At 42.0% G+C, this 23995-nt stretch overlaps 3 protein-coding genes across 5 annotated transcripts in view; 1 reads left to right on the top strand and 2 right to left on the bottom strand.

Annotated features, from left to right (window-relative positions):
• Nucleotides 1-11679, bottom strand: part of LOC139534381 (ras and Rab interactor 2-like) — a 47358-nt gene extending 35679 nt beyond the window's left edge. For 2 of the 3 annotated variants that reach the window (XM_071333488.1, XM_071333490.1), the window contains exon 1: nucleotides 11411-11678. The gene's annotated coding sequence lies outside the window, so the exon portion shown is untranslated. Of the gene's footprint in view, nucleotides 1-11410 lie in introns of all 3 variants that reach the window. The other variant, XM_071333489.1, reaches the window with a different exon arrangement.
• Nucleotides 11680-16671: 4992 nt separating this feature from the next.
• On the bottom strand, nucleotides 16672-20236 carry LOC139534380 (uncharacterized). The gene is made up of 10 exons (XM_071333487.1): nucleotides 19656-20236; nucleotides 19392-19568; nucleotides 19240-19301; nucleotides 19071-19157; nucleotides 18942-18983; nucleotides 18700-18873; nucleotides 18585-18620; nucleotides 17747-18486; nucleotides 17539-17650; nucleotides 16672-17444 (listed from the first exon to the last, which is right to left on the bottom strand). Exons 1-7 carry the CDS (start codon nucleotides 19717-19719, stop codon nucleotides 18585-18587), a joined length of 642 nt encoding a protein of 213 aa, XP_071189588.1. The 5' UTR covers nucleotides 19720-20236; the 3' UTR covers nucleotides 16672-17444; nucleotides 17539-17650; nucleotides 17747-18486.
• An 8-nt stretch (nucleotides 20237-20244) lies between these two features.
• Nucleotides 20245-23984, top strand: LOC139534379 (myb/SANT-like DNA-binding domain-containing protein 4). The gene is made up of 11 exons (XM_071333486.1): nucleotides 20245-20632; nucleotides 20930-21000; nucleotides 21088-21264; nucleotides 21355-21416; nucleotides 21499-21585; nucleotides 21673-21714; nucleotides 21783-21956; nucleotides 22036-22071; nucleotides 22170-22724; nucleotides 23006-23117; nucleotides 23212-23984. The coding sequence occupies exons 1-8, from the start codon at nucleotides 20475-20477 to the stop codon at nucleotides 22069-22071; spliced, it is 807 nt and encodes a 268-aa protein (XP_071189587.1). The 5' UTR covers nucleotides 20245-20474; the 3' UTR covers nucleotides 22170-22724; nucleotides 23006-23117; nucleotides 23212-23984.
• The last annotated feature ends 11 nt before the right edge of the window (nucleotides 23985-23995 follow it).

Here is a 23995-nt window from a genome sequence, read left to right as displayed (position 1 = left end):
GTATGCCTGATCCCAGCGCCACAGGCACTTAATAAAAGGTCTGTACAAATGGAAAAGTCTACTTGGAGGTAAATAAAAGACCACTTCGGAAACAATTGAGCTACAACTGGAGCAAAGGGACTTGCAGTATGTGGAGGGGGGTGGAGTGGAGAAAAGGGGAGAGAGGGGTGAAGTGGGAAGGGTTTCGGTAGGGAGTGAAGTGGCGAGGAGGTGAGAGGGAAGAAGTTGGGAACCTTTTTAAGGTTAAAGTATCCTTTTATGTATGACATATTTTATAAATTCTGTTGAAAACTTTTTGAATAACCATTTTATTAAGCTTGAACCGTGGAATTGGAATTGTTGAGCAAAATGAGTAGTGTCATTCAACTTGAACTAACAGTGATTTTCAAATAGAATCCAATTGTTTTACATCTAGCTATGCTGTTCTAATACACGTGTTTTAATAAACTGTTTTTATGTTGTTTTACAAACTTAGGTTGACAATGTTTTTAAAAAGACAAAACATTTACTGAAATTAAATAAATAGAAAGTGGTTCTAATTATAAATGTAATGTTTATTTTTTTTTACCATTTCACAGATTTCAAAGTTCATAAAATATCTTGGTGTTAAGTTCCACCCTGTTATGGCTGTCCACCCTGTTATGCTTTATTCCACCCTGTTAGGTCAGTTATTTAAAATCATAATTGAACAATACCATCAAATGTTATGCATATCTTTTGTGGTATTTGTAGAGATAGAAGGGGTCAACTACATATGCAAAAATATTGACCAAATTCTGTTGTTATTCACTCTTATTACAAAAAATTGTGATGCACATGAAGCAAGCCCAGGTTCTGAAAATAACACGTTTCGCTCAGTAACCATTGATTTATAATTATTTGAAGAAAAGAAATGAACGTAATAGAGTAAGGGACATTTGATGTCTTAGAAAATCTAAATCTAGATATATACATGCATTGTTAACACACTTTCAGATAGTTATGTGTATGTCCCTAACAGGTGTGAAATAGCCCATGGTCCATGTGTGAACATCCTACCTATATTTATTAGGATTTAACATTATAGAATATTATGCTGTTGGACATTTGAGCTGATTGAAGACCACGGGCATTCAACACCCAGTAGTTTGTATCGTTTCCACGGTCATATGTATTTACATGGCGTGATGAAACCAGAGTTCCTAAACCCATACTTCCAGGAAAGCTTGCGAAACAGACCAGGCCGAGGTTTGACGGGGAAAAAAGTATTCCTTAGTTGTTCATTTTCTTGAAATCTGAAGGCAAGTATAAATTTGAGCCAATGTCTTAAGTATTTGAACATGTTATTACTCCAACCTTGTGAAAGCAACAAACTGACACGTTTATATTTTTGTCAAAAACAACTTTTATCGAATTAGTGTCAGTCAGGAGGGGAGAAGTCCTCAACTTCAAAACGTTGTTCTCTCCCAAAGGAAACGCTATTTTACCTCGCTGTGCAACTGCACTTGTTTGTTGTGATTGAACGACACATCCACATAAAACCACACCCCTATGACAACTCTTGTTTGCCTGGCTTCAGTCATGGCCGCTAGCATTTTATAATGAAAACTAGCGCAGCGGTCTAAGGCACTGCATATCAGTGCTAGAGGCGTCACTACAGATCCTTGTTCGATTCCAGGCTGTATTACAACACCGGCCGGGATTGGGAGTCCCATAGGGCGGCGCACAATTGGCCCAGCGTCGTCTGGGTTAGGATTTGGCCGGGGCAGGCCGTCAGTGTAAATAAGAATTTGTTCTTTAACTGACTTGCTTAGTAAAATTTAAATACATTTTTAAAGAACGAGTCCAGGAAGGGAAAGAATAATGACAGTGCAAAAACGGTGGTTTCATTCACAAACTAATGGTTGTGATGGTAGCAGTGGTTAGGATAAATAATCCTTTAGGCAGAAAGGGTCAAATAAAATTCCAAAATTAATTCCATCCAACAATCAGGATTCGGCCTAGGAAACAGGAGCGGCTAGGTCAAAATTAAGACAAAATCCTCTTCCGAGTTTACAGAACAGCGGCAAAACCAGGTAGAAATACCTTGAGATTCTGTGGGCAAAACCATTGCCTCAACAAGCAGGGGTGCACATAACCAAAATTATAAAACCCGCGGGAAAAAGGGGAGCAACCGCGGATATAAACGCACATGTTAGCGAACGCTCCTCATAGTAGAACGAGGACCAGCAAGAGTGGAGCATCAGTCACATGACAAACACAAAGTAGGCAGTCGAAAATAAATGCACAAACTGAAGAAAAAGTATTTCCCTCTAATTACACAGCTAATTGGGCACTTGTTTAGCCTGTGTGCCAGTCTGTTTCTGCTTTCAACTCCTAATGGAATGTTAGTGTAAAAACAATGACAATGGAGTAGGCAAAAGCACAAACAGTTCTGGGAACATGTTGCACTTTTAGGCATATTTAAAACCAGACTAGGAATGTTTAAAAACTGTTTTAAAAAGTTGGTATGACACAATTCACTCAAAAGCGCACAAGAACGCCTCACCGTCACACGACTATGCTATTAAATCCAGTTTTTAGATGATACACCCCCCTCTCCAAATCAAAACCAAACATGGATTTCATGTTGTGTTCTCACGTCGCGCGCACACCAGTCTGTGTTTCACACCTGTTTGTGTATCTAATCAGCCTTGCAATATGGGCACCATGCTGCCCCAGACGTGAAGTAGAGCAAATGTGTGTGCACAAAGCCAGAACAAAACATTGGCATCCATATTACATTTTGATTTGGGAGGGGGTAGCCAACTGGTCTATATGAAATGTAATCGACAGAGAACAATGATAAGCATATAATCTACTTAAAGTGGTTTCCACTCTTCAACAGAGGTCGACACGATGATGTAGTAGAGCAGTTTGGTACCGTATGCAGAGACCTAGCTTGCTAACGAGGGAGAAGAGGCGAGGGGGATAGAGTCTGAAGAGGGAGGAGGAAAGGAGAGAATGCGTGGATGAAAGAGCGGCAGGCCTGGTAGGGGAGACCCCTGGGGAAGCAAGGGAATGTAAAAAGTGGAGCGATAGAGTGAAAAGGAGACAGAGAAGAGATGCATGTCTGTCTACAGCACCACAGTGAGAAAGTGAGCAGCAGGCAGCAGTGACAGCCACGGAGGAGAGAGAGAGAGAGAAAAGGAAATGAGGGGGCTGAGAAGAGGAAGAGAAGAGAGAGAGAGAATAAGAAAACCTGGCAGTGAATGTCAGGCATGGAGAATACAGTTGGCAGTTAGGAAGAAGATGAGGGAGACACTTGAGTATTATTTACAGTGTATTGGAATAGAGTGGATAGCACCTGGTAGAATTACCTTGTTGTTGTATTATTCTGGAACTCTGACATTTGGAGTGTAAACAGTAGATTCTGGAATACTGTTCATTTATGATGACCGAGAATACGTTCTAAATAACAATGCAGGCTTTCTAATGTCTGCGGGATGATCATGGCGAAGTCATCCGTTGACCACGGAGAGGGCAAAGTGAAACTGCTCGTCAGAATAGGGACATGCTACATGATATCTGGTCATTTTCATGTAAATGGGCCCGTGAGCACCAATGTGAAGTTTATAGGAGCATATCAAATTGGGTGTCAAATGAAAGCAAGAGTCTATATTTGAGAAATTAAGGCATATACATTTTTCAACCACTTTCCAATTAAAAAAAAGATATATATAAAGCAAATGCTTTGATTTCTGGTCAAACGGATGGAAAAGGGATCTTACAAAACATCTTACAAAAAAGTCTTAAAACATATTAGAAATACATCAAAAGCAAATAATATTGAAGACCCCTTCCAACTAATATCAATACTTATTATTTCTTTTTGGAGAAATGTTCTGCCTTCTGTAAGTTTAAGATACATTGTGTTGTACCTTGAAATTCCGTTCCCAAAAACCCACATATCTTTATGATCTTTTCTAACGATAATGAAAGTAAAGGTAGACCTATCAGTTAGTTAGTGTTTTTACTGATATCAATTTTGTTTATGAATTATTAAGTGATTAAAACTGGAAAAATCGAACTGAATTTCTGCAATTGAATGGGCTACAATGGAAAATCATTGTAGTCACACACTACAGATGGCTTTACAAGTTTGGACAGCACAGTACAGCACTGTTAAGAAAAGCAGAGTATAGTTCAGTACAGCACAGTTCAGTGCAGTAAAGAAAAATAGAGTATAGTTCTGTACAGTAGAGTTCAGTACACAGTAGAGCACACTAGAGTTGAGGACACTAATGTACTGTATTCTGCTGTACTATACTCTACTGTACTTTACTGAACTATACTCTACTGTTCTGTGCTGTACTCTACTGAGCTGTACTTTGTCCAAACTTGTGAAACATAGACATCTATGATTGGTTCAGATTTGGACCAACCAAATTTGGTCTTGTTTGGGGGCAGAAGCTAATTAAAATAATAGCCAGTGTGTAGAATAATACTCAAATATGCAAAGGAGGATATTGCATATTTACACCTGTGTGTACATATTTAGGATACAGAAGAGAATAATATTCATATCCATAAATATGTGTTTCTGTGTAGTACAGATCAGTGACCCATGATGAAATTCTGTTACCGCAATTCCATTACTGGATGTAAATCCCCTTCACTTACTGTCGTTCAATAACAAAAGGCTCAATGCTCAAGTCAATGTGTCACGTCATATCATTCTATCTGCAGACATTGTTGAATCTTCACTCGGAGCAGATATTTAACAGAGTTTTTGGAAAAGGTGGACTCATAAAAAACGGAGGGAAATTAAAAAAAATTCTGTTACCAAACTTTGCATATGCACAGTTCTTCCAATAAATGTGTTTTTGTAAAATGTTCAGTGTAAATTGTTAAAAGTAATCCTTGTGCATAACAATGGCTTTGTTTGGCATACATTTTAAGTGACAAATCTGAGTCTCAGCGCAATTCCGTTACCGTGGAATTGCCCATCTTTAGATCGGATGTCATCACTTTCTAGCCAATTAAGTCAAAGCCATATATAAATAATCTCCAAGTAAGGTTGTGGACATGAAGTGAAACAATTCAATATGACTAATGCAATTGAATAATTACTGTAGGCTGTGTGACTCCGCTGTGTGTATGTGAGGAGAGTAGGGGGGGAAAGGGGTCCGTCAAACAGGTGTCTGTTTGAGTGCCTGAAGTATAGAGCTGTTGTTGAGGAGTTTAAGGGAAGAGTGACAGGAGAGAAAGGAAGAGAGAGCGAGAAAAGGGGGAGAGGGGGGCGCTCATGTGCAATACCTCTACGAAGATCTTTTTTTTCTTTTTTGCCATTTTTTCGAACATGGACTTTTCTGTAATTTAGAGAGAGAGAGCGATAGGGAGGCAGGCAGCAGTAGCAGAGTGAGTCAGACCATCCCTTAGGCTGTGGGGGAAGTAGCGAGGAGAGAAGACCTGCTAGCATAACTGTGAATCTTCATAATTTTAGACCTGAAATGGCCAACGGATAGGACAGTGATTCAGACCAACCAGGCATTGTGATGATAAGTACCCAACTCCATCTCATCAGATCAACAGTTTTAAATCTTCATTGATGGCTGGCTAACATCTGTTATGTTTGTCTGTGAGTGAGTGAGCGAGTGTAATTGAGTGAGTAGGTGTGTCAATGTTTTTGATCAAGAGAAGCTCATAACAGCTTATGGTGTGTAGACTATACATTTTCCCTGTGCACTGATCTATGATCAGGTTTGCTTTTTCTCCATCCAAGGGCTAAGGACAGGGCTGAGGTACTTGTAGTTATAAACTGGTCCTGGATCAGTGACGACAGCCCCATATGCAGTCATTACAAACCCCCCTCCCCCTCTTAGTGCTCAGAACGGACCAGGCTGCCTGGCTGACGCGTGTGTTAAGAGAGGGAGAAAATAGCCAACAGGCCTCTTGAGATAAAGTGATGTGTCACTAAGTGATGTGTGGAAAGATCTCCAAACTCACAGTTAATGGATGTTCAGACCTCTATCTTATGACTTGGTCAATGAATAATACTGTGATGGACAGGAATGGGCTCTAAAGCACTTGGAACAATTTTTAAAATTTTATTTTATGAATTGTTAGATAATGTCAGATGATTTTGACTTAATGTGGAGTGAGAGTGAATATTATATTTATCTGAAACAAATCATTTTTCAAAATTGCTTTTCAGGACATCTTAGGAAAGTTTCAGCCCTTACAGAAATAGTAATGATTTTTTGGAAAATAAATGTACAGAGGAATAGAGATAGGAAAAGCACTAGAAAGTGAGAACGTATGAACATGTTGTAAACTCCTGCACCTTGTTGAATGATCTGTGTTTTTTTTATTGAGCTGCACTTCTTGGCCTGGTCGCCCTTGATAATGGGACTTCCTGGTTAAAGAAAGGTTCAAAGGTCCAATGCAGACGTTTTTAGCTCAATATCAAATCATTTCTGGGTAACAATTAAGTACCTCACTGTGATTGTTTTCAATTAAAATGGTAAAAAATAAACAAAAATAGCTTCTTAGCGGAGACATTTCTCACGCAAGAATTTTGCTATGACTGTCTGGGAGTGGTCTGAGTGGGGAAGGGAAAACTGAAACCTAGCTGTTATTAGCAGAGAGTTTTGGAACTCCATTCCTTATTGGTCTATTAATTAACTCATTTACTGACTGGTGATGTCACAAGACAGGCCAAAACTCCACCCCACCAAAACAGGCTGAAATTTCAGGTGATCTTTTCAAACAGCTCTTACACTGAAAGGGTATTATCGTTTTCACAATATTATTTCAACCTCATAATGTGGAAAATCTGTGTAGCAGTGTGATGTTGTTCCCCTAGATTATGCACCAAGTTGCACACAAGGACCAATTCAAATAGGCCAGGTCAAGAGGGGATGTTAATAATTTCATAATAATAATAATAATTCAGTGTCTTTTTTAAATGTAATTACAGCTGCATAGCTAATGTTTTTATTTGGTGTACAAACACTTTTTCATATCAATATTGTACATACATGTGATTGTAAAAGTTTTGTATATTTTGGTTTGGCCCATCGCGGTTTGTTTGTATTTCCGTACCCCCTTATTGTTCTCTTTTGCCTGACCTTCGGCTAGCAAGGTATGTTGTCCTTGGCTCCGAAATTGTTTAATATAAAACCGTCATAATGTTACACAATGTACTGTTTTGCAACCATAAGTTTGTTACAATGGGGATAATATAAAGATTTATGTTAACAAGCTTCACAAAGCTCGCTAACTAGGGTATCTATTGTAACTTGTGAGTACTTGGGACAGTGTTTGAGTGAGTGTCCATGTGCTCGCGCAGGTGCCTGAGAGCTGTGACTGCGCCAAGGGTTAACATAATGTGTGTTGTCTCTTCGTGTGCAGGTATGTCATTTATTTTGTCCGAATTATGTTTTGTATAATTTTACTTGTATTGTATGGTGTGCTGTTGTGCATCGAATGTGTACACGAAGCACCTGTTATTTCCTTTTGGCGCTCTTTTGCCTGACCTTCGGCTAGCAAGGTGCCTGCGAGCTGTGACTGCGCCAAGGGTTAACATAATGTGTGTTGTCTCTTCGTGTGCAGTGCAAATAGAAAAGATTTCAACTAGCAGACCGTCAGTTGTGGCAGCGTCCTAATTAAAAGTACACAACGCAGAACGAACCACGCTACATCTGCACTGGGCCTTTAAAATGTTTTGTCAGTCATTGGCTCTTCAACTACAGTGGTAGGTGTGACACCAGCCATGGCTATGATTGTGTGTTAGTCAGAGTACATACTGTTTGTTAGTCAGAGTACATTAGAGTACAGTACACTAGAGTGTTCATGGAGGCACCACTTGTAGAACAGCAGACTGCACATTAGTGTGTGTGTGTGTGAGAGAGAGAGAGATCAGCATTATGCCTTTTCACACTGCTATCACACTCACACTCCACCCCCACAAAACAGGCTGGGATGAAGCCCCATCCTCCCCCAGTACACACACACACACACACACACTGGGACTCTAGGGGTTGACATGCCTCTCCATATATTAACATAACATCAACCAGCACATTCACTCTCCATACGACAAAAATACGTTGTGGCAGATGCTCAGTATTGATCAATTATAGTGTATCAACTTGATTTCAAAAGGACTTTTTGGTCAGAGTGATGTTTCACACCATGATGCAGAGCAGAGTAAAACATTTTCAAGCACATCAAATGTACATGGATTTTTACAGCAACGATAGTCAGGAGAGGTGGAACAGTAGAGGCACTCCTACGCAGACAGGCAGGATGGATGAGAGGAGGATGGCACTCTGCTAAACTTATATAACAATCCAATCGTGTGAAATTACAATCTGAGGTACCCGGTGAACAGAGACAATAGCCAGTCTGAATGGAATGGCATCTATAGCACCAGCCCTATAGGTCCTAGTCAAAAGTAGAGGCACCCATAGCACCAGCCCTATAGGTCCTGGTCAAAAGTAGAGGACCTATAGCACCAGACCCATAGGTCCTGGTCAAAAGTAGAGTCACCCATAGCACCAGCCCTATAGGTCCTGGTCAAAAGTAGAGGCACCAAAGCACCAGCCCTATAGGTCCTGGTCAAAAGTAGAGGACCTATAGCACCAGACCCATAGGTCCTGGTCAAAAGTAGAGGCACCTATAGCACCAGACCCATAGGTCCTGGTCAAAAGTAGAGGACCTATAGCACCAGACCCATAGGTCCTGGTCAAAAGTAGAGGACCTATAGCACCAGACCCATAGGTCCTGGTCAAAAGTAGAGGACCTATAGCACCAGACCCATAGGTCCTGGTCAAAAGTAGAGGACCTATAGCACCAGACCCATAGGTCCTGGTCAAAAGTAGAGGCACCTATAGCACCAGACCCATAGGTCCTGGTCAAAAGTAGAGGACCTATAGCACCAGCCCTATAGGTCCTGGTCAAAAGTAGAGGCATTTGGGATGGGCACGCTATTCCCGAGCTGTTTTTAGCAACGCGGGTGTATTTACATATACTAATGTTGCTTTCAATTGTATTGGGTTGCACAAAATCAGTCCACAGGAAGACAGAAGTTAAATACAATTCCATTTCAACTTACTGTGCCGATGGGCAGGAAGGTCGGCGATTTCCTCTCTGTTTAACTCGTGTCAAAATAAAAAGTCCTGCACGTGCACCATATGTGGACAAAAAAAGGGATAACTTGTGGGGGACTTATTTTGACATGAGGTAAGCAGAGGACCCACGTTTGGAAAGTCTGTTCAAACATACGATCGTTTGTAAAATTTTGTCTCAAATTCCCCCCGTCATAATCATCTACCTCCCTGCCAACCGGCACAGTAAGTTTAAATGGAATTGTATTTAACTTCTGGTTTCCTGCTGACTGTTTTTGTGCAACCAAATACAATTGAAAGCAACGTAAGTGTATGCAAATACACTTGCATTACTAAGAGCAGCTAGTTATTCCCTAGACAATGTTGTGCACTTTAGGGTGTCAATAAGGACGCAGACAATAGACAGACCAGCTGACTGTCCCTGAACAGCGGACGTCCAAAATATCACTGTTGGTTGTTTGTTTTCAATGTAACACACCTCTATTTTGATGAGTGATACCATAACAGTCCTGTTTTTCTGTCCTGTTTTATTTGGTTACCAATCCAAAACAGATTGCTTAAATTTGGCCATTTCCTTATACTTCTACATGACCAAAAGTATGTGGACACCTGCTCGTCAAACATCTCATTCCAGAAACATGGGCATTAATATGGAGTTGCCTCCCCCTTTGCTGCTATAACAGCCTCCACTCTTCTGGGAAGGCTTTCCACTAGATGTTGGAACATTGCTGCGGGGACTTGCTTCCATCAAGCCAAGAGCATTAGTGAGTTTGGACATGGATGTTGAGTCGATTAGGCCTGGCTCGCAGCCAGCGTTCCAATTCATCCCAAAGGTGTTCGAAGGGAAGGGGTTGAGGTCAGGGCTCTGTGCAGACCTGTCAAGTTCTTCCACACCGATCTCAACAAACCATTTTCTCTATGGATCTCGCTTTGAGCACCGGGGCTTTGTCATGCTGAAACAGGAAAGTGCCTTCCCCAAACTGTTGCCACAAAGTTGGAAGCACAGAATAATCTAGAATATCATTGTATGCTGTACTGTTAAGATTTCCCTTCACTGGAACTAAGGAGCCTGAACCATGAAAAACAGCCCCAGACCATTATTCCTCCACCAAAACTTTACAGTTGGCACTATGCATTCGGGCAGGTACCGTTTTCCTGGCATCAGGGAAACCCAGATTTGTCAGTTGAACAGCTAAATGGTGAAGCATGATTCATCACTCCAGAGAACGAGTTTCCATTGCTCCAGAGTCCAATGGTGGCGAGCTTTACACCACTCCAGCCGACGTTTGACATTCCGCATGGTGAACTTAGGCTTGTGAGCGGCTGCTCGACCATGGAAACCCGTTTCATGAAGCTCCCAACCAACAGTTATTGTGCTAACATTGCTTTCAGAGGCAGTTTGGAACTCAGTAGTGAGTGCTGCAACCGAGGACAGACAATTTTTACACGCTATGCGCTTCAGCACTCGGCGGTCCCGTTCTGTGAGCTTGTGTGGACGACCACTTCGCGGCTGAGCCATTGTTGTTCCTAGACATTTCCACTTCACAATAACAGCACTTACAGTCGACCGGGAGAGCTCTAACAGGGCAGAAATCTGACGAACTGACTTGTTGGAAAGGTGGCATCCTTTGACGGTGACATGTTGAAAGTCACTGAGCTCTTCAGTAAGGCCATTCTACTGCCAATGTTTGTCTATGGAGATTGCACGGCTGTGTGCTCGATTTTATACACCTGTCAGCAACGGTGTGGCTGAAATAGCCGAATCCACTAATTTGAAGGGGTGTCCACATACTTTTGTATATATAGTTTATTATCAAATAGACAAGGATACAGGTCTGAAGCTACATACCTGTGTGTGTCATCAGACAGCTATTTTCGTAATGTGACAACAATAATAGCAAAAAACAACCAATAATTATTGTACATGACTCATAGTTGATTATGGTGGCCTGGAATAGATAAAGGTAGACACAAAGTGTGCATAAATTACTGCAAATAGGTGAGAGGTAGCCTAGTGTCCGGAAACGCTGTTTACACCAAAACAATTACCGCCAACGCGACTTTAACTCTCCGGGCATGAAGATAAGGAAAGAATCGGTTCTTGAGAGCGAGGAAGAAAATGAATGAACAATATAATTACACCCCCATGATGATGCGCGTGGCAGTTCCGACTGAGTAAGTTCGAGTAATTACCAATTCCCCGTAACTTCTCTTTCTTAATGATAGGTCTGACACTTCATGGCACTCCGCTCGCTCTTCAGGTGATTTCGAAAGAGTAATTCAAAGGTGCCCCCACATACTTACACTTAATTACTTACCTTTGCTATCCTATTTTTATATTCTTCTTAAGATGCTTAACTTGATGTTCGTTGGGTGTTTTTTCTTGTTCAGTTAAAAATCCATGGGATTTTGGGATACAGGTAACCGCAACATTTGCCCTTTGGCGAAAGTCTCTCTTTCAGTGCCATGCTGTGAATGGTCTTTTCAGGAATGCGCCGTTGAATCATAGCGTGAGGAGTTCTGTAGTGATTGTGTTCCAATCCCCCCACGGACGGACTGTTTCCCCAAAGGTCCGCTCAAACCACTCTCTCTCTCTCCCCCCTCCTCGTTCACATTCTATAGAACTCCAGTAAAATATCAGCCAAGTCTTTAGTGTCCTATACCTAGAGAATGTGCCTGTACTCGTTTTAAATGTAGATGGTCGGCTTTTGCATCCAATTTGTATAATAAAGATAAAGATGATTAGTATTTTCCTCTACTAATTTTAAATATATGTAGTTGTTGTCTAGTTGTTAATTTGGAAAGGGTGGGGTAACATAAGGATGGGTGGACATCCAAATTGGAATAATGCATGCGTTTGTTTTCATTTCTGGACGCATATATGTCTTTAAAAATGTGTACACACATCTGAAGTTGATTATGCGTAGTACTGCAGGGGATTGGGAAAAGTCGTGTCCTAAGAAGGGATGCAGCACTAGTCGGCGCACATTGAGATTTTGGAGACATAGATAGGAGCGCAATGGGTAGATTACACCTTGTAATCCCTCATTCATCCGCTGGAGGTCGCAATATACCACATTTAAGACACGTATGGTATAAATGTTATTGTTATAGCTAGAATATATAAAGTATACAGTTGAAGTCGGAAGTTTAGGTTGGAGTCATTAAAACTCGTTTTTCAACCACTCCACAAATGTCTAGTTTTGGCAAGTCGGTTAGGAAATCTACTTTGTGCATGACACAAGTAATTCTTCCAACAATTGTTTACAGATAGATTATTTGACTTATAATTCACTGTATCACAATTCCAGTGGGTCAGACGTTTACATACACTAAGTTGACTGTGCCTTTAAACAGCTTGGAAAATTCCAGAAAATCATGGCTTTAGAAACTTCTGATTGACTCAAATTATGTTAATTAGTCTATCGGAAGGGTACCTGTGGATGTATTTCAAGGCCTACCTTCAAACTCAGTGCCTCTTTGCTTGACATCATGGGAAAATCAAAAGAAATCAGCCAAGACCTCAGAAAAAAATTGTAGACCTCCACAAGTCTGGTTCATCCTTGGGAGTAATTTCCAAGCACCTGAAGGTACCACGTTCATCAGTACAAACAATAGTACGCAGGTATAAACACCATGGGACCATGCAGCCGTCATACCGCTGAGGAAGGAGACGCCTTCTGTCTCCTAGAGATTAACGTACTTTGGTGAGAAAAGTGCTAATCAATCCCAGAACAACAGCAAAGGACCTTGTGAAGATGCTGGAGGAAACAGGTACAAAAGTATCTATATCCACAGTAAAATGAGTCCTATAGTGACATAACCTGAAAGGCCGCTCAGCGAGGAAGAAGCCACTGCTCCAAAACCGCCATAAAAATCCCAGACTACGGTTTGCGACTGCACATGGGGACAAATATCGTACTTTTTGGAGAAATGTCCTCTGGTCTGATGAAACAGAAATAGAACTGTTTGGCCATAATGACCATCGTTATGTTTGGAGGAAAAAGGGGGAGGCTTGCAAGCCGAAGAACACCATCCCAACCGTGAAGGATGGGGGTGGCATCATCATGTTGTGGGGGTGCTTTGCTGCAGGAGGGACTGGTGCACTTCACAAAATAGATGGCATCGTGAGGGAGGGAAATTATGTGGATATATTGAAGCAACATCTCAAGACATCAGTCAGGAAGTTAAAGCTTGGTCGCAAATGGGTCTTCCAAATGGACGATGACCCCAAGCATACTTCCAAAGTTGTAGCAAAATGGCTTAAGGACAACAAAGTCAAGGTATTGGAGTGGCCATCACAAAGTCCTGACTGCAATCCCATAGAAAATTTGTGGGCAGAACTGAATTCCCCCAATTTATTGTGGGAAGCTTGTGGAACGCTACCTGAAACGTTTGACCCAAGTTAAACAATTTAAAAGGCAATGCTACCAAATACTAATTGAGTGTATGTAAACATCTGACCTACTGGGAATGTGATGAAAGAATAAAAACTGGAATAAATTATTCTCTCTACTATTATTCTGACATTTCACATTCTTAAAATGAAGTGGTGATCCTAATTGACCTAAGACAGGGAATTTTTACTAGGATTAAATGTCAGGAATTGTGAAAAACTGAGTTTAAATGTATTTGGCTAAGGTGTATGTAAACTTCCGACTTCAACTGTATGTACATTCAACAGCCTAATGATTTCTTACCTTTACCTGTAAGTTAGTTATTAGTATTGAATACGTTTTTCTTAGCCAATAGGGATGCCATGGACAAATGTAACAGCATATGGATAAGATATGACATTTGAATGGAACAAAAGTATGTCGTTGTATTCAGTCTCTTTTTATTTTAGAACAATCAAAGTTTTTCTTCATCCACCAAGTAACCTCCAGTCAGACCCAGATGTTAATAACAATGTTATGTGTCCAACAGTGAACTTTCTCCGGGTGTGTGTCATGACAGGACAGAACCAGACCCTGCTGCGTCTCAAATGGACACCGGTCAAAAGTAGTGCACTATTTAGGGAATAGGGTGGCAGTTGGGACTCACACGTTCTCTTCCCCTTCACTGCCAGTAGATCACTCTGGGCTCCATATCCACTGAGTGGAAAAATAACCAGCTTGATGCTTCGTGCTTGGCACGCACAAACAAACACACACACAGACAGCGGCTGGGAAACCAAACCCATCTAGCCGGTTATTAATTAGTCAGCTGGAGCTGACAGAGAGAGCCCCGAGCACACGCACGTCGCACGTACAGTGTGAAGTATGAAATAAAAGGAAAGGGATGTTATTCAGTCTGAACGCTGGGGTAGAAGTCTCTCACTCTGACTGATAGCTAGGACATGAACATGGCTCTCATCAAATTCAATACAAGGGTTGGGGGGGGGATGAGGATGTGCTACTGCAGCTGTTCTGGCTATTCGGAGCGTCCTGAATGGCACCCTATTCCCTATGTAGTGCATTCCATGGGGGATAGGGTGCCATTCATGATAACGATTCGGAGAGCTAATGCTCAAATAATGGTGGAATGGAGAAGATTATAGTAAACAATGTATTACAGTGTTTGAGAGTGATCGAAGGCAAAGGCGCGGGGATGGATGTGTGTGTAGCTGTGTGGGAATACCCGTACTTGCGCTCTAAATAGTAGGTATTTGGGGTATCTTTGGGGTGTGCTTGAAAGCCCCCATGCAGTCTTTTACATTTAATTTTTAAATCACTGTATGTCTAATAAATCAGGGTGCTAAATTCATGAAAATAACTCCATGTATTTTTTAAATAATTCATTTCCCTGAGGCTCCTTTTACCATTGAAATGCTCAGTCTGATCGTGTGGCGGCGTGTTGATGCAAATGTAAATATATTTACATACGCAGTCCTGATTGAACGATAGGATCGTCTCTACTCCAGAGCACATGTCAGACTCGTTCCACGGATGGCCCGAGTGTCTGCGGGTTTTCGGTTTTCCTTTGTACTGGATTGATTAAATTCACTAATTAGTAAGGGACTCTCCTCACCTGGTTGTCTAGGTCTTAACTGAAAGGAAAAAACAGAAACCAGACACACTAGTAGGCCCTCCATGGAATGAGTTTGACACCCCTGCCTAGAGCCTACCCCTTCAAAGTAGGAAGATACATTTGCATATAAAAGATGACTGGTCATTGGTCAGAATAATCAGATCAGATTGTGATTTCATGCTGTGGGCCAAAAACTCCATCCTACCTGAACAGGCTGAAATTCCAGTCAGAGCTAGTATTCTTTCCGAGTTCCCAGTTGTCTTGAAAGCACTGAAGTCGGAGATTTCAAATTTGAAATGTCTCTATTCCTACACTTTTGTGAGTGTAATGTTTATTGTTCAGCTGCAAGATTTGTGACCCGTTGCCACAAGAAAAGGGCAACCAGTGAAGAACAAACATCATTGTAAATACAACCTATATTTGTTTATTTATTTTCCTTTTTGTACTTTAACTATTTGCACATCATTACAACACTGTACATAATATGCCGTTTGAAATGTCTTTATTCTTTTGGAACTTTTGTGAGTGTAATATTTACTGTTATTTTTGTATTGTTTATTTCACTTTTGTTTATTATCTTTTTCACTTGCTTTGGCGATGTAAACATATTGTAGAGACCCGCACAGACAGCTGTGTGTTATGAGTTATGCTGTTCGTTTGTTGTGTTGTATGTACCAGTACCCAGTGTTTGCGGGTTTCGACATGCCGGTCAACCTGCTATCTGCCAACCACGGGAATGCCTGGAGTGTTCCGGTGGCGGACATCCTTGTGGTTGGTGGAGCGGCGGGGGGAGCACCGCAAATGTAAGACCATGCTTAGCCATTGTTCTCTCTCTTTACATCTGGGGCCTGTTGCACAAAACTAGGATAAGGGATTAAGCCAGGATATCTTGGTGATCCTGGCTCAATTGATCCGTAATCCGGTTGCACTAAAGATGGATAGGGGGCAGGAGGATATGTTATGGTATAAATTACCATGGAGATTTATTCTGTGGAGCTAGCCTGCTCCAGACCAGGCTAAATTCCAGGATCTATTTAATCTCATCCCTAATGTCAGTCAGCAGTCACCACAAATGGAAACCAATAGTTATTTCACTGCTCACTATACATTGTTATCACATATAACTAGACCCACTGTTATTATTTAAACGTTTGTGATCATTAATTTCAATGATTTTGGATAAAAAATGATTTTTAGATGATGTTGCTATCATTAGATAATTTACAGTTTCCCATAGACTATAAGGCTATATATAAAATGATAGAATATTAGGGCCACAGAGGGGAAAAAAACACAAGTCATAATATTGTAACCAGTTGTTTTAAAGGAGGACAGTTGTTAAAATGACAGATGTGGGGCATTTCGTGAAATTGTACTTCAGTATGGTTTCATAAACAAAGACATGCTGATGTGCCAGAATATTAAGTATCACATTGTCATAAGTATCAAAACTGTAAAAACAATATGTAGCTTTTCTGCAGAAAGAACCAGCCTCATAAATTTATGACTTTATCCTTTTTCTTCAGTGTGGCCCTAGTACTCTGTCATATAAACAAATACACATTCCATATGAATATAAAAACACAATGTGTAACATTATGTTCCTTTATTGAATAAGGACAAAACAAAGCAGGTAAACCATCAGCTCCTTTCGAAACTGAAGTCACAGTGACTCTACAAGATGGAAAGCACAGAATCCAAGCATATTATACAAAATGATACATACACATTCAAAGGTCTGTATATAACACACCCTGCATGTCTGCACACTAAAATAAATGCAGGACAAATCCATACACATCAACTGAACAGACAAATGAATGGATGCAGTAGCCTCCCTGCAGCCTTGTATTACACACAGTATACCGCACAAACATCATAAGAGGCCAAATTCGTCAAAAAACGAACCCAAAAAAAACCAAATTCCTCTGCCACCGCAGGACATATTTAACCAAAATTGAAAGCACACATACTAACTAAAATAATTCAACACATATTGGTCCCTCAGCAGCCGACCACTGTCGTCATCAGGGAAGATTGCCGGATTGTCCCAGTCCATGGCTGGTGGCACTCTGGGGGCCCTCTCCTTCCTCAGGCAGGCCACATTGTGGAGGACAGCACAAGCCACAGTAATATCACATGCCCTAACAGGGCTGACCCTTAATTTGTGAAGGCAGTGAAAGCGTGCCTTCAGGAGGCCAAAGGTCATTTCAACTCTGGCCCTGGTCCTGGCATGGGCATGGTTGTAGGCCTGCTGTGCTTCCTGGGGGTCTGTGAAAGGTGTCAGGAGAAAAGGCTGGCAGCCATACCCCCTGTCTCCCAGCAACACACCAGAGAATTCACCTGTCAACACAAAATCTCATCATTACTACCTCATAAACACAGTGATATTCTTGACACAGCCATGATGGTTATAAATAGGGGTTGTGTGGCTTACCTTGTGATAGGCACTGATAGATTTCAGAGGCCCGAAAGATTCTGGAGTCATGGACTGAGCCAGGCCATTTTGCCACAACATTGCTGATCACACAGTCAGCATTGCAGACCATCTGAAATCATAAGATGAGGAATATTACACCAATCAATGCACATCACTGGCAATGCAGAGTGTTCGTCAATGGACAATATCAAAAAGTTATGTTCACCTGAACATTAATGCTGTGAAAGGATTTCCTATTCACAAAATCGGCCTCATGGGCACCTGAGGGGGCTTTTATCCTTATGTGTGTGCAGTCCACTGCACCAATGACATTGGGGAAACCTGTCACACAAAGTAATGAGTATCCTACTATGTGTTAACAGTTGTCCTGTAATTTGTAGATCCTCTTACCTGCAATCCTATAGAACTCCTCTTTGATGTCACAGAGTCTTCTGTGGCCAGGGAAGGAGATGAAGACATCTGCTAATGCTTTGATAGCCAGACACACACTCCTTATTGTGCGGCAAATTGTGGCCTTGTTCAGCTGTTCTGCATCCCCCACTGAGTACAGGAAGGCTCCACTAGCAAAAAAGCGCAAGGCCACACAAACCATTTGCTCCACACTCAGTGCATGGCTCCGTGCAGTGCGGTGCTTAATCCTGGGACCCAGTGGTCTGCATAGATACCTGATGCCATCTGCAGAAAACCTGTATCTTTCATATAGATGGTCATCAGGGAAGGCCAGTGGGTCCAACCGGTCCCTGAAGACCCTTTCTCGCCTGAAGGCTCTCCTCAGCACAAGTGCTTCTTCATCCACCACATCTCGCACGAATGGGCATGCCATTGTCAGAGCAGAAAGGAACACACAATTTTGGGCCTTCATATAGGCTAGTGGCCACACCTGGTGCTGGGGGGGTGGGCAAAAGAGGGCGATGCCTTATAACGATGACTTGGTTGTACTGATTGCTGGGAAAATAAAAAAAACCTTAGAAAGATGCCACCGTCCTGTGTGCTCACAATAAGAGCTCATATGTCATGGCTCACTTGACTTTACGAGAATATACCTAATTTTTATTTTGAGCTGTGTCATCTTCTTGGAGCTGGGGGAGGAAAGAAAAATAATGAATAATACATTTGTGTTACAGTTAGCATACAGTGTACATTGAAGGCATATCTCACCTCCCTCTCAAGTTTTTTTATTTCAAGGTCCAGTTTCCTAATTGTCCTCTTTTTTATTTCGGACTCCAGTGCAAGATTTTCCACCTTTTTCTTCTTGTACTGAATGTCTATGTCTGCCAGTTCTATTTGGCGCCGGAGGTGGTTGCCATACAACTTTCTGATAGCTTGTGAGCTCTGTGAACACAATACAATTAGCGCAGCTGGAATTTGGCAGGATGTGGTGTCCTTTTATTAATACGCACTATGTTGCCAGGCTGGTTTTCCCACTGTATAGCATCTGGGTCCTGTAAAAGAAATTAGATTTTTTGATTTTGATGAGGACTCCTCACCATTGTAGAGTAAATAGTACTTTCACAGTCTTAACATGATACCTCATGCCTTCTGGAATCCAGAGAGATGGTCTCCTCCTCATCATCGTCTCCATCATGTGCTGTTGCTGCTGCACTGGGGCCTTCACCCTATCACATTTAATCGGATTCATATTGAAGCTAGTAGACAAGACATGCCAGGCCTACAGTATGCCTTTGATGGAGTACTCACTGGATCAGCATCGTCTGGTGCTTGTGCTGGTGGCTCTAACAGGAACACAGTGCTGCCAGACACTGCAAGGCAATAGGTAAACCAAAGTCAGACAGTCCAAATTGATTCAATATGAATGTGGTTGTATCCCATGTAGAGATGGAAGGACATACCTTGAATGAAGCGGGTGGCATCTTGGGAGGAACCTATGCTCGTCTCTTTCCCCCCAGGGATCCCCTCTAAGACGGGCCTGCCTTTATTTAGCTCCAAGGCCATGTCCTCTGCTGGGGTAAGGTCAGCCTTTGGTGACCCACCACCCGTGCCTTGTCTGTGGGTATTCTTTTTCACTGCTAAAACAGTACAGACAATGTGTGAGCAGGCACCTTCTGGGTACAATATATGCTTGTGCTTTGTTAAATATTAGTCAGGGACCATACCATTCTGCAGAATGTTCTTGTATTTGATTTTGACCTGCTGCCATGTCCGTTTTGGCCCGTTCATGTTTAATCTACACACACACACACACACACACACACACACACACACACATTTAATGGAGTCACACTGCAAAAAATTACTTGGTATTTTTGTCTTGTTTTCAGTAAAAATATCAAAAAATTGATCATAGCTTTATACAGTGTGATGGAGTTACTTTACACAATTTCACTCATATCTGCAGTGCATTTCAATTAAAAATTTAACCGTTTCATAATTACAGTACAACTGCATTTTTGGAGATGTGAATTAAATATTTGAATTGTAATTGTGATGTTTCAGCGGAGCGGTGAGTGTGTAATTGTGCACTACTTACGCATTCAGGCGGTCTGCAATACTTTGCCACGCTTTTTCTCTTTGCTTTATCACTGTGGCGGTGTTGCCTTTCTTCTTAATTATATCTTTTACCTCCTCGTATGCCTCCATGAGGATTTGTGCTTCCGACGGGGAAAAGTACGCGGCTCTAGTTGCCATGGTAAATCAGTTAATCTGTGATCTGTGGCGGGGTCTATTTGAGTGAGCCGTGAGCGCCCCCTGGGGCCTGTTGCACAAAAGTAGAATTAAGACATCCGGGATAAATGACTCAGCTGAGCTCAATGAAGCCAAAACATGTGCGTCCAGGCTTAATTGGTTGCACAAAGACCAAGCCAGGATGAGCAGACACGGATTCATTAAGCCAGGTGAAACCAATCCTGGATAGGTGCGCGCTCACGGCTCACTCAAATAGACCCCGCCACAGATCACAGATTAACTGATTTACCATGGCAACTAGAGCCGCGTACTTTTCCCCGTCGGAAGCACAAATCCTCATGGAGGCATACGAGGAGGTAAAAGATATAATTAAGAAGAAAGGCAACACCGCCACAGTGATAAAGCAAAGAGAAAAAGCGTGGCAAAGTATTGCAGACCGCCTGAATGCGTAAGTAGTGCACAATTACACACTCACCGCTCCGCTGAAACATTACAATTACAATTCAAATATTTAATTCACATCTCCAAAAATGCAGTTGTACTGTAATTATGAAACGGTTAAAATTTTAATTGAAATGCACTGCAGATATGAGTGAAATTGTGTAAAGTAACTCCATCACACTGTATAAAGCTATGATAAATTTTTTGATATTTTTACTGAAAACAAGACAAAAATACCAAGTAATTTTTTGCAGTGTGACTCCATTAAATGTGTGTATGTGTGTGTGTGTGTGTGTGTGTGTAGATTAAACATGAACGGGCCAAAACGGACATGGCAGCAGGTCAAAATCAAATACAAGAACATTCTGCAGAATGGTATGGTCCCTGACTAATATTTAACAAAGCACAAGCATATATTGTACCCAGAAGGTGCCTGCTCACACATTGTCTGTACTGTTTTAGCAGTGAAAAAGAATACCCACAGACAAGGCACGGGTGGTGGGTCACCAAAGGCTGACCTTACCCCAGCAGAGGACATGGCCTTGGAGCTAAATAAAGGCAGGCCCGTCTTAGAGGGGATCCCTGGGGGGAAAGAGACGAGCATAGGTTCCTCTCAAGATGCCACCCGCTTCATTCAAGGTATGTCCTTCCATCTCTACATGGGATACAACCACATTCATATTGAATCAATTTGGACTGTCTGACTTTGGTTTACCTATTGCCTTGCAGTGTCTGGCAGCACTGTGTTCCTGTTAGAGCCACCAGCACAAGCACCAGACGATGCTGATCCAGTGAGTACTCCATCAAAGGCATACTGTAGGCCTGGCATGTCTTGTCTACTAGCTTCAATATGAATCCGATTAAATGTGATAGGGTGAAGGCCCCAGTGCAGCAGCAACAGCACATGATGGAGACGATGATGAGGAGGAGACCATCTCTCTGGATTCCAGAAGGCATGAGGTATCATGTTAAGACTGTGAAAGTACTATTTACTCTACAATGGTGAGGAGTCCTCATCAAAATCAAAAAATCTAATTTCTTTTACAGGACCCAGATGCTATACAGTGGGAAAACCAGCCTGGCAACATAGTGCGTATTAATAAAAGGACACCACATCCTGCCAAATTCCAGCTGCGCTAATTGTATTGTGTTCACAGAGCTCACAAGCTATCAGAAAGTTGTATGGCAACCACCTCCGGCGCCAAATAGAACTGGCAGACATAGACATTCAGTACAAGAAGAAAAAGGTGGAAAATCTTGCACTGGAGTCCGAAATAAAAAAGAGGACAATTAGGAAACTGGACCTTGAAATAAAAAAACTTGAGAGGGAGGTGAGATATGCCTTCAATGTACACTGTATGCTAACTGTAACACAAATGTATTATTCATTATTTTTCTTTCCTCCCCCAGCTCCAAGAAGATGACACAGCTCAAAATAAAAATTAGGTATATTCTCGTAAAGTCAAGTGAGCCATGACATATGAGCTCTTATTGTGAGCACACAGGACGGTGGCATCTTTCTAAGGTTTTTTTTATTTTCCCAGCAATCAGTACAACCAAGTCATCGTTATAAGGCATCGCCCTCTTTTGCCCACCCCCCCAGCACCAGGTGTGGCCACTAGCCTATATGAAGGCCCAAAATTGTGTGTTCCTTTCTGCTCTGACAATGGCATGCCCATTCGTGCGAGATGTGGTGGATGAAGAAGCACTTGTGCTGAGGAGAGCCTTCAGGCGAGAAAGGGTCTTCAGGGACCGGTTGGACCCACTGGCCTTCCCTGATGACCATCTATATGAAAGATACAGGTTTTCTGCAGATGGCATCAGGTATCTATGCAGACTACTGGGTCCCAGGATTAAGCACCGCACTGCACGGAGCCATGCACTGAGTGTGGAGCAAATGGTTTGTGTGGCCTTGCGCTTTTTTGCTAGTGGAGCCTTCCTGTACTCAGTGGGGGATGCAGAACAGCTGAACAAGGCCACAATTTGCCGCACAATAAGGAGTGTGTGTCTGGCTATCAAAGCATTAGCAGATGTCTTCATCTCCTTCCCTGGCCACAGAAGACTCTGTGACATCAAAGAGGAGTTCTATAGGATTGCAGGTAAGAGGATCTACAAATTACAGGACAACTGTTAACACATAGTAGGATACTCATTACTTTGTGTGACAGGTTTCCCCAATGTCATTGGTGCAGTGGACTGCACACACATAAGGATAAAAGCCCCCTCAGGTGCCCATGAGGCCGATTTTGTGAATAGGAAATCCTTTCACAGCATTAATGTTCAGGTGAACATAACTTTTTGATATTGTCCATTGACGAACACTCTGCATTGCCAGTGATGTGCATTGATTGGTGTAATATTCCTCATCTTATGATTTCAGATGGTCTGCAATGCTGACTGTGTGATCAGCAATGTTGTGGCAAAATGGCCTGGCTCAGTCCATGACTCCAGAATCTTTCGGGCCTCTGAAATCTATCAGTGCCTATCACAAGGTAAGCCACACAACCCCTATTTATAACCATCATGGCTGTGTCAAGAATATCACTGTGTTTATGAGGTAGTAATGATGAGATTTTGTGTTGACAGGTGAATTCTCTGGTGTGTTGCTGGGAGACAGGGGGTATGGCTGCCAGCCTTTTCTCCTGACACCTTTCACAGACCCCCAGGAAGCACAGCAGGCCTACAACCATGCCCATGCCAGGACCAGGGCCAGAGTTGAAATGACCTTTGGCCTCCTGAAGGCACGCTTTCACTGCCTTCACAAATTAAGGGTCAGCCCTGTTAGGGCATGTGATATTACTGTGGCTTGTGCTGTCCTCCACAATGTGGCCTGCCTGAGGAAGGAGAGGGCCCCCAGAGTGCCACCAGCCATGGACTGGGACAATCCGGCAATCTTCCCTGATGACGACAGTGGTCGGCTGCTGAGGGACCAATATGTGTTGAATTATTTTAGTTAGTATGTGTGCTTTCAATTTTGGTTAAATATGTCCTGCGGTGGCAGAGGAATTTGGGTTTTTTTGGGTTCGTTTTTTGACGAATTTGGCCTCTTATGATGTTTGTGCGGTATACTGTGTGTAATACAAGGCTGCAGGGAGGCTACTGCATCCATTCATTTGTCTGTTCAGTTGATGTGTATGGATTTGTCCTGCATTTATTTTAGTGTGCAGACATGCAGGGTGTGTTATATACAGACCTTTGAATGTGTATGTATCATTTTGTATAATATGCTTGGATTCTGTGCTTTCCATCTTGTAGAGTCACTGTGACTTCAGTTTCGAAAGGAGCTGATGGTTTACCTGCTTTGTTTTGTCCTTATTCAATAAAGGAACATAATGTTACACATTGTGTTTTTATATTCATATGGAATGTG

This window comes from Salvelinus alpinus, chromosome 11 (genome assembly GCF_045679555.1).
Source record: "Salvelinus alpinus chromosome 11, SLU_Salpinus.1, whole genome shotgun sequence".
In the NCBI taxonomy this organism is placed as follows: Eukaryota; Metazoa; Chordata; class Actinopteri; order Salmoniformes; family Salmonidae; genus Salvelinus; species Salvelinus alpinus.
Note: the sequence above shows the minus strand (reverse complement) of the source record. Positions and strands in the feature narration are given on the sequence as shown.